General features: G+C 36.6%; 1 protein-coding gene across 1 annotated transcript; it reads left to right on the forward strand.

Annotated features, from left to right (window-relative positions):
• Positions 1-5,759: 5,759 nt before the first annotated feature.
• On the forward strand, positions 5,760-7,149 carry LOC134658970 (THAP domain-containing protein 3-like). The gene is made up of 3 exons (XM_063514576.1): positions 5,760-5,839; positions 6,448-6,640; positions 7,132-7,149. The coding sequence occupies exons 1-3, from the start codon at positions 5,760-5,762 to the stop codon at positions 7,147-7,149; spliced, it is 291 nt and encodes a 96-aa protein (XP_063370646.1).
• The last annotated feature ends 3,995 nt before the right edge of the window (positions 7,150-11,144 follow it).

Here is an 11,144-nt window from a genome sequence, read left to right on the forward strand (position 1 = left end):
GACTATGAGTGTATGTGTTATGCATATACTATTATGTATATACTTTATTTAATATAATTGTATGTCCTTTTAGATTTCCAAAAGATCCCTATATAAAGGAGAAATGGAGAAAATTTTGTAATAACGAAAACGATAATTGGAAACCTACACGTACAAGTGTTATCTGTTCGGAGCACTTTACTCCGGAAAGCTACAGAAATGCTAATAACAGAAAGACATTGATTGAAGGTGCAATGCCTTCTTTGCGACTTTGTCCTTGTTTGGTGAGTAATTTGTGTTTTTTTCTATGACTGCTTCAATATACTAGTAGGTATTTAATTTATTACCCGGCTTTTTTCCCATAAAATCAAATTAAGGATAAAAATTAAATATTGCCCCGTTTTTTGTACTTATTTTAGAAAATATTCCATATTATAATTCAAAAATCAATTTCAAAAGTTCGTCACTCTAAAAGAGCGTAAGTGACAAGCACAGACAAGACATCCTCTAGACTGACATAGTAACGCTACCCCCTTTGCCACTATATACGGTAGTTTTACTCCATCTTCGAGTCAAAGTGTCAGAATCCCGTGCCGTGATTGGTCCGTGTCTTTGAACGGACCAATCACGGCACGGGATTCGCTCACCTCGTCCCCCCGCACCCCCGTATTTTTGGCAGCATCGGTTTCATGAAATAATTGCTCTAAACTCCGTCTAGAGGATTCCTAGTCTATGGTGACAAGTAATTGGACACATCTCAGAAAATCATACTGTGGAATGATTTGATTTCAAGGTGGATTTACCATGGAAAGTGTAGGTACTGATATGTTCTCCTTGTGCGATGTGACTGTCAACTATTACACCAGGCCCCTATTTCACCACGGTGACAGGTGCGAGAATTGTAAAACATCACTACTGCTGACGTCACAGGCATCCATGGGCAACGGTTACTGCGTACCATCGGGCGGGCCGTATTCCTGTTTGCCACCATCATTGTATTATTTAAAAAATGTTTATTGTATCGGAAAAAAACAGATATTTCTCTTGCGATGTTTATGACAATTGTCACAAGATTTCAAAGAATTTCATGAAATTCTTGACAGGAAATGTTTGAAAGCTCTGTCACAGAATAAGTAATTTTAGTATTATCATACAGAACGGACACGCACCGCCCCGCCCCGACTCGGATTACCTCGTCCCGCGACTGGCCGCGACATGAATGTGTGCGTAAGTCGCTCTACTGAGAGGTCTGAGAGCATGTCAGGATTCCGTCAGATACTCAATGGCGCGTGTACAGACGTGCCGCGCACACATATAAACACAAATCATTTTTGATGTATGGCGTGTCCGCCCTGTGGTTCTGTGTCGGAAATTCGTGACAATTATCGTGTTTCTTGTGACAATTGTCATTAGCTTCACAAAATAAGTACTTATTTATATTGGTGACAATGCTCACACTTACTTTATTATTTATTTAAAAAAAATATTTCAATAATATAAAGGTACATAAAGGTACATTCAGTACATTGGTGATATAATGGAGTGCCGTAAATATCATTGTGGAGTGAGTAAATATCATTAGTGCTCTATAATACGTTCACAAACCGTAGGAAATGACCAGCATACACAATAACACAACCAATCAACAACCAACCAATACACCCACTACAACCAACCAATTTTACTATGAGAACTTTCATATCTGTGGTAGTAGGTAAAATCTGTACTTTAATGTTATAATTATAACATTATCGGTTTTTATAAGGTCATGTACATAATTAGTACATGGTAGTACACATCATAGACTAGGAATCCTCTAGACCAGCGGCAAGCCGGCAACCCGCGGCCCGCGGGCCGCATGCGGCCTGTGAACCTGTCACTTGCGGCCCGCGAGCCTCCCTGGCTATTTTGTATGTAATATTGACAAACGACAATGTCTGATAAAGTCAATAAATATTAACAAAGTGCGGCCCGCGTCAACTTCGTTAACTACTATGTGGCCCTTGGCTGCTAAAAGGTTGCCGACCGCTGCTCTAGACGGAGTTTAGACTTTAGAGCAATTATTTCATGAAACCGATGCTGCCAAAAATACGGGGGTGCGGGGGGACGAGATGAGCGAATCCCGTGCCGTGATTGGTCCGTTCAAAGACACGGACAAATCACGGCACGGGATTCTGACACTTTGACTCGAAGATGGAGTAAAACTACCGTATATAGTGGCAGAGGGGGTAGAGTTACTATGCTCATTCTAGAGGGTGTCTTGTTTGTGGTCTGTGGTACACATAAACTACTATTATATGACAGATGACCCTTATTATAATATAATTTCATATAGGTAGGTACATAGATAGATTCTTACAAATACCAATCTACTTTAATATCTTTACCTATGTATCAGCCCGGAAAACCCGCGGGCGACAGTTAATTTCATTCCACAGTTTAGCTGTGTGTGAGGTCTAAGACAGAAATATATATAAATACAGACAGCCATACATACAAACAATCATTTATGTTTTATTGCGTACCTTAATATCTTCAATATACAGAATTTTCACTTTTACAATAAATAGTATAAGACAATTCAGTTCATTCATTATTAAACTGATTTGACTCATTATTTAGATGTGATGTGACTCATCACTATCATGTTCGTGTGTATGCTGCATAGTTATGTGAAAACTCTGTCTATGTGCGTGAAATTTTTGATGTGTTGAATTTTTTTTGTAGTGTGCGTTTGTCGCAACAGCAAAATCTGTGTCTGTTGAGTTAGGTACTTATATTTTGGTGGTGTGCTGTAGGTGTTTACCTCGCCGCCCGCTTAAAGTGGCGAAAAAATTTGTTCGAAGAGTTTACGTTATCACATCTCCATACTATATACTCAAAGCCCGGGAACGAAAAGGCTTTCGTTACTGGTTAAATAACTGTTCTATTAGCGATTGAATAAAAGTTTCACATTAAAATAGACAAACTAACATGCATACAATAAGTACAAACATTGAAAGTTAGTAAATTGCTCGTACAAAGATTTGATATTTAACTACATATTATTATAATTGACTAAAGCAGACAGTTAAAATTCAGTCAATAAAATATCGACGATATTATCGACAAGTCCCTCGCACTTCTACCTTTACTTAGAACTGACATCATCTCGTTCACGGACAGGGTTGTCTGTGTTTGTTCTTGTATTTGTGTGAATATATTTTATGCTAGTGTTTGATAATTTTGTCGTGTGCGTGTGTAGCGACGCATGCAAGAAATGCATTAGTTTTTACATTATTTTTGTGCGTTCCTCGCCCCCCGCGCCGAAAACGGCACAATTTTTCAGATAGAAATTAGTGCGTGTTTCCACTCCTTATTGGATTATTACTCCGAGGCTACATAGTACTAGCGTAAGACAACGACAGTGTGACTCCCTCTATGTTGGAAATACGAGCTACGTATAGAACCGGCACTGAGAATTGAGATTTTAGAAAAAATTGTGAAATTCATGATATTAATACTAGAAATAAACATAAGCTCGCAGTGCCCTTCACTCGGCTCCATAAAATTAAAAAAACATTCATGGGTAATTGTGTGAGATTTTATAATAAACTTCCAAACCATATTACTGAATTATCTATTAATAAATTTAAGAATTATGTAAAGCGTAAACTTATTTCTAAAGCGTATTATACCACACAACACAAGACTACATGAATGATAAAACAACGTGGGATTAATTGTTATTCGAAATGATTATTTATTTATTAGGTAGGTAAGTATATTTGATTAATGATGAGGAAATTGATATTCCGATGTTTGTACTTCTTTTGTCTTTTTTATTTATTTATTTGACATTTAGATTTTATTCTAGAAACATTCTAGACTAGTATTTTTATACAATTTTTTTTTCATGTTTGACGATCCTTTTGTGAAATTCTTAAATTTGTGTTAAATTTTATTTGTATAATAATCCAATATTATTATGGAATAATAACATCAATAAATTGCTCTGATAATTAGCTTAAGATAATTTATAAGTATGTTACGATTCATAAGTGCTTGTTGCTAGGCCTACATGAATAAAGTATATTTTGACTATTGACTATTGCGCCATGCGGCCGGCAACATAGATGTAAGTAAAGGTCATTGGCCGGCAAGTGCGGCAACAACTCGTTCAGTCGCCGGCCGTCGGTCTTAGAATACGCCCGTGCGCGCGCCTCACTCGAGCCTCAAACGACGCAATAATGCCGTCTTGCGTGCTAAGAACTTGTAGAAATCAATCCACTGGGAAGAAAAAAGCTAGTGGCGTTACGTATCATCGGTAAGTTAACTAAAACCAACCGAAATTTATATTATTTTCTTCTGAATGCCGCCATTTTGTTTGAAATCATAGATTGTGAAATGTGACACATACAGATAGGACACGGTACCTACCCATAGGTACCCACTTAAGGGTGGTTTCGCACTACGTCCCATCCGAATCCGTGAAAATATGGTCCTAAGTAGCCGTAGAACTATTTCTATGGTAATTTACGCACTAGATACACGTACACCTCTGGAGTTGCAGGCGTCCATAGGCTACGGTGACTGCTTACCATCAGGCGGCCCGTATGCTTGTTTGCCACCGATGTGGTATAAAAAAAAGATCCGTCTGATTTCTTTCCGAAATCGGATGACGGAGTGCGTAAATTACCATAGAAATAGTTCTACGGCTACTTCGGACCATATTTTCACGGATTCGGATCGGACGTAGTGCGAAACCGCTCTAACAATGCATGGAACTTCTGTAAAAAATACTAACGCCAATTTCCTCGACTGTATTTTTGTAATTTTAATAGGTTGGGTATGGTGACACGTGTCATAAAAATACAAATTAGGTATAGATGAAACGACCTTTCAGCTTATAATTTGTATTGAGATGATCAGTGTCACCTTACCTAAGTTAAAAAAAATCATGACGTAACAGTGAATGGTATTCCTTTAGGTTTCCGCGACCTGGTCATGAAAAAAGAGAAGCATGGATTAAATTAGTTCAAAGAAATCGCCGCGACGAAGACTGGCTACCAACCGAGCATACACTTATGTGTTCAGATCATTTCAGAAGTGAAGACAAATACTTTACAAAGACAGGTCGCCTGTATCTCAAGAATGGTGCCGTGCCTTACGACGACTATGGCTATTCAAAAGCTGTAGGTATCGCGTGGAGACTTGAAGTCATTGAACTATTATTTCTATTACGCATCTACGTAGACGACGAGGCTATAACCGCGAAAATCGAAGTTCGCAAATTGCGAGCATTTTTCTTTGTCACTTTAATTACGCAGTCATTGGAGTAACGCTACAACAACGCGCGAACGCGGCGCGGCGCGGCGGCGGCGCGGCGCGGCGCGGCGAGGATGAAACAAACCGTTGATACCTATAGGCTTGTAGGATACAACTAAACGGAGTAGCCATTAACAGGCTTTCCCCTCTGTCGAAAATAGGCGGCCAACGGTCATACACAATGTATGGACTGACGTTTATCTGACATGGCTATTTTTACGTTACGCATACATTTGACGTTCCCCTCCCCCGCAAAAATCGGCAGACTGTTTTGTACAGAAAATTACAGACATGGCGTCTCCGTTTGATTATATCCTCCAAGGGCGGTAGCGTTGCACACTCAGATCATAGAAGGTACTAGACTAGATATCTGACGGAGGCGTGGCGCGTGTCGCCGCAACATGGTCTGGCTGACCATTTTTCTTCCCGCCGTACGACCGGTAAGACAGTCGCAATTTAGCTGTCGTGGCAAAATGCCGGTTTGTAGCGTTGTTTCGTGTAGAAATAGGAGTGCTAGCAAAAACTATAGGGATCATGGAGTTACATACCACATGTGAGTACATTTTTTACGTATCAGTCAATAAAACAACACATTTTAACAAATAAATCCAGTGACATAATGATTTTACTGAGTCGGCCATTCTGCCAAACAAACGCGTGGCAATTTGAATATGCATTCTACATTGACGGCTTAGCATGGAAAACTATTTGTAGTGTACTAGGCAACGGCGCAATGCATTAAGCCGCTAACGATATCCACAACGGCATTATTGTTTCTTGGTACGACCGCTAACCGGTTCCCTTCTTTAAGCAAGGAACTAGAGTGGCGCTCGTGCATAATTGATGTTTAAGCGTTATCGATAAAAATATCTGGATATAGTGTGTATGGAAGTAATTATTTTTCAATTACAATTTTACTATTATTTTGTAGTAGTACACCTATTAATGCAGGCACCTATACTGCATAATATAAATGCAGTAGGTACGTCAAAGAAAAAACTGTTTTAAATATTATTTATTACATTGTAGTTTATACCTATAAGTATAGGTATTAAAGTCTGGTTCTTAGCAACGATTTTAATAACTGCACTAGGTATGATCAAATATGTTCATGCTTGCAAAAATATTTTTCATACAAAAAAAATCGTTGTCATTTTTCAGTTTCCCGAAAAATCCCAGTAATAAAGAAAAATGGATAGATGCTACAGGTAGAGGCCCTAACTGGTTTCCGAGCGAGAAAAGTGTTATTTGTTCGGATCATTTTCAAGAAAAATGTTTCCAATTACATAATAAAAGCCGCAGACTTTTTGATTGGGCAATACCAATGTTGAAAACCCGTCAAGTGTTTGTCTCGGTAAGTAGTAAATAAAAACATTTTAAATTTAAAATATACGTTTATACGTTCAACACTATTAAACTCTGTCGTTATGGTATATGTAATTTAACATAATATATCTTACATATTTATTTACACAATTAAGATTTCTTTTTGCTTTTAGGATTTATCAAACCCTGATACTTTAGTAAGGGATTCTTCTAATTTAGGTCTTGCAAGTTCAACAAAGGAAAATATCGCAGTGAGTTTTTGACTATATAATATCTTATTTATACGATATATACGATACGATAGAGAGTTCACTATAAGAGTAAATCGTGTAAAATAATATTATTTAACACTGATTTAAAACTTCACGATTTTTACACATTATTAAAATTGTACAACGGGACTTAATCGCGTATCTAAGTTTTAAGATTGACCTCCGACGTTTCGAGGACGGCGTTGTCCCCGTGGTCTCGGAGAAGACTCATGGTCTTTAATTACGAGTTTAATTTTTCACAATCCAGGCGACTGCTCGCGTCTAACGACAATCCCAAAGTAAACAATATAAACAAACAATAAATAAAATCGTTACTAAATTTTATACCAATTATGTTAGGTACGTTTTGATAAACATATAACAAGCTTTGGAATCATTGCTATTTTTTTATTAAAAGCTTTTATGACATTCTATCAGTAGAAACCTTTGTGACAGAACTTTATGGATCGAATAATAATTAATATACCTTAATCGTACCTTAAAAACCTTAACTCGCAAATAAGGTCAAATGTTTAAAGGTAGGTATATATAAATTAAGTCAATGGCAATTATTACTTAAAACATTTTAATGCCAAAACAATAAAGTCATGTTTAGAACATAATACAAAATATCGATAGCTGTTGTAAATTTATCGACTTGTCCTACTCTCTAGCGTCGCCGCTCTTGTCCTTTACCCCGCGCGGTTCGGCCAATCACAGCGCGTGAGTTGGTTGTCTGGCCACGCCCTCAATGATGTGGTGGGGCACAGTTGGAGCCACCGAGTCTCGTTGAAATTATCAGTGAACGAATATAACCATGGAAGCATACTGTCCGCTCAATTATGACCCAACGTAAACTATTCGATTGTAGGCGGTGCTTACAGACTATTCGATTGGCAACTTCAGTTCGGCCGAGATGACAGCCAGTGACGGATGGCTGAATTGGTTTATAAAAACTACGTTTTTTTGTAATTAAAAATGTCTTCATGTGCCGTTAAGTGGTGCAAAAGTTATTCTGCTCATAACAAGAAAAGTGGAATCACGTTTCACGTGTAAGTAGACAGATAACTTCAGTAAATTTTGGAATAAATATGACGACATTTTTTCAATACTACCGTGCTAAGCTAAAACGTAACAACTGCATACGACTTTCATAACAACATACGACTTTTTAGATTACGAGGATAATAGGGATGATGTTATGCCAAATGAAGTAGGTAGACTAGTTTATTAACTTATGTTTGATTTAGATATTTTACATATTGTAATAAATTCCTTCTTACAGATTTGTATTTTCCTTTTTACTTCCACGGGATGGAGCTATAATAATAATAATAATGGCTGGTTATTTAAAATTAATAATCAAATTTGGTATTGTCATTTACATTGTAGTATTTGCTATACTTTCCATTCAGATTCCCACAAAATGCTACTCGCAGAGAACTATGGATAAAAGCTGTCCAATTAGAGAGACATGATATGGATTGGAGGCCTGGCAAGACGTCTAAAATATGTTCTATTCATTTCAAAGATGAAGATTTCTACTTGTCAAAAAAAGGGTTTACGCAGCTTAATAAAACTGCTGTACCTATTTGTACTGTAAGTATTTTTTCGATGAAATAATATAACTCAAGAAGTAATCACTTATGGATTCCAATAGATGCGATCTTCCATAATATAATCCAAAAACCAGTGCTATACATTGGTGTTCGGGAGGAACCCTGAAGATTCTAACAGCGCATTCCTGATCACATTTCAAGGTTAAAAATGTTGTATAAATGCCATACAGATTGATAATAACTAGATGAATTGTTATAGAGGAGCGGGATTTCCTGATACAGGTATTATTTACCTAATAAGAAGTCTCTACTTTATTGTCATATTACTGATATTGTCAAAAAGCTTTAAAGGAAATAAATACTTTGATTTTGAATTTTTGAATAAAATTAGTCAAGCCATAAAAAATACTTATTATAGCGGAATATGTTTACACAACAATTAATATTTACTTATGTTGGGTTAGTAATACTCATTTCAACACTCGTAACAACATTTTAACTAGTTTCTTTGAATCTGCACAAAATTATTATATGTGTATTTTACTGGTTCTTCAATGTATGGCATAAACCTATCCCTGTCCAAGTCATATTCTAATCAAATATGAACCGCGAATTCTCAATTGCCAGTACGTACAGCAAGAAGGTTAGGTTAACTTAGGTTCTAACAGCAAATGGCATAATTAAAAGAACTTTTAAACCTTTAGACGCATAATGCCAAAAACGCAAAACGCCATTCATACGCGAAACGCCAAAGACGTGTATTGCCAAATTATGTTAATGCCAAACACGTGGAATGCCAAAGCTGTATAAAAACCAAATACGCATAATGCCAAAAGCTAATGACACCCAACAAATTATTTGATATCATCCAAAACCTTCCACACATAAATGTATAGCCAGACCAGTAATATATGATAATTGTCAAGAGGGCGCTGTTATTCTCATGTATAGGGTGACAATTCAGTGTAGTATGAAAAAATTAGTTCCAGTGAAATTCCGCAACATGGTGCACCCTCAATAGATCCTGGTTCACCTTTAATCTGTTATATAATTACATATAGTTGGTCAAACAAAATTGTCAGTAGGTAATTAAGAACAAAAAAAACTATAAGTACTCATCCTTTTATTTTGTGTGCTAATGCTAATAATAGTTTAAGTCAAAGATAGTATGATTCTCTCTGTCTATGTTTGAAATGAGACAGTCCTTTGACAAACTATAGTTACCTAGCTAAGTCGAATACAGGGCTTTGTACTTTTGTTATTCTATTATTTTCACATCACACCATTCACACCTTCCTCGATTAAAAAATAAATAACGAATGTTTTTTCATATAACTACCGCAACATGCAAGCCCATTGCCCATACTGCCCTAATTATTATATATAGTTCCTGTTAACATAATATAATTATATGTAAGCGTTTTTGTCTTTCTGCGTTTTTGGCATTATGCGTATTTTGGCATTTTGCGTTTATGTCATAAAGCGTATTTGGCGTTATGCGTATAAAGGCTTTTAAAAACGCAATAACATTTACAAAAAGACGGTCTAATTCGAAGATAGACAGCTTAGTTTCAACTTTAACCCTTTATCCCAGTGGTTCCTAACCTGGGGGTAATTACCCCCGTGGGGGTAAAACTGGTATTTTACGGGGGTAATAAGCTAACCTAATATAACAATACAACAAACGTACACGTTTTATTTTTTTATTATCATTGGGAGAAGGGGTAAAATCAGGTTCCCTAGTTAGTCATAGGGGTAACCGAACTGAAAAGGTTAGGAACCACTGCTTTATCCACTAGACAAACGGACAATGAATTGATCCATAATTCCATATGACCGCCTTTCTTGTTGAAATTCTTAGCGAGTTTCGTTTCTTGATTTCGATGCATTTTCGATGGCTTACCGCTCAACCCGTAATATATTATAATATAATAGTAGAATTGTACTGAGAACCTCGTAAATTTCAGATGGTGTTTCGCAATAACTCCAGTGAACATTTTGACAATAATGAAATTCAAGTACCAGAAGACGTCCCGACATGTAGCGGCAATCATGAAAATGTTAAACCTGTGCAAGAAATTGATTTATTTTATTTTCTGGTTAGTAGGAGGTTAAGTTAGGTTTTCTGTACCTACAATTGGGAAAGACATTTATAATATATACCTAACGAGACGCTGATTTTCAGTAAGGCCTGACAAAAACTAAAACTAAAGCTAAGTAATTAGTTACTTTTTTTTTCGTGTGCTAGTGATAGATTCTCTCTATAGATCTGTGTTTGAAATAAGACAGGCCCAACATTATTATAAAAAGACAATTTTTTTGAAATTTTACTCTACAACATTTATGTATTTATAAAAACTGCTCGCTATATATGGCATGAAACCGTCCCTAACAATGCGATTCAGTTTCAGTAGCCCTTAAACCCCCTTGTCATTTTGATTGTCAGCTTTAGCACGAATTACGACCAAGCATTTTGTGTTCGACCAATCATGTTTTTTTTGCGCCGGGCAATGAAAACTAGCTATAAGAGTTGTGATCGGTCGTAGTGACGTAGATGTTTATAATTTAATACTTTTTGGGTTATTGCACATTGAACCTTATCGTGGAGTGCTTCGGTTCATTTTTGTACAAAACATTTCTTATGTCTAAAATGCTCTGAGCGTTATTAGCATCTACCGAACGTTGAGTTTACTAACAGTATTGACCACAGATTTAGGATTAA

Source organism: Cydia amplana, chromosome 24 (genome assembly GCF_948474715.1).
Source record: "Cydia amplana chromosome 24, ilCydAmpl1.1, whole genome shotgun sequence".
In the NCBI taxonomy this organism is placed as follows: domain Eukaryota; kingdom Metazoa; phylum Arthropoda; class Insecta; order Lepidoptera; family Tortricidae; genus Cydia; species Cydia amplana.

Bases quoted from the DNA above. Each gene is read 5' to 3' on its own strand.
- LOC134658970 (XM_063514576.1), top strand. From the start codon at position 5,760: ATGCCGGTTTGTAGCGTTGTTTCGTGTAGAAATAGGAGTGCTAGCAAA. The intron at 5,840-6,447 runs GTGAGTACATTT...GTCATTTTTCAG, and splicing joins CATGGAGTTACATACCACAT to TTTCCCGAAAAATCCCAGTA.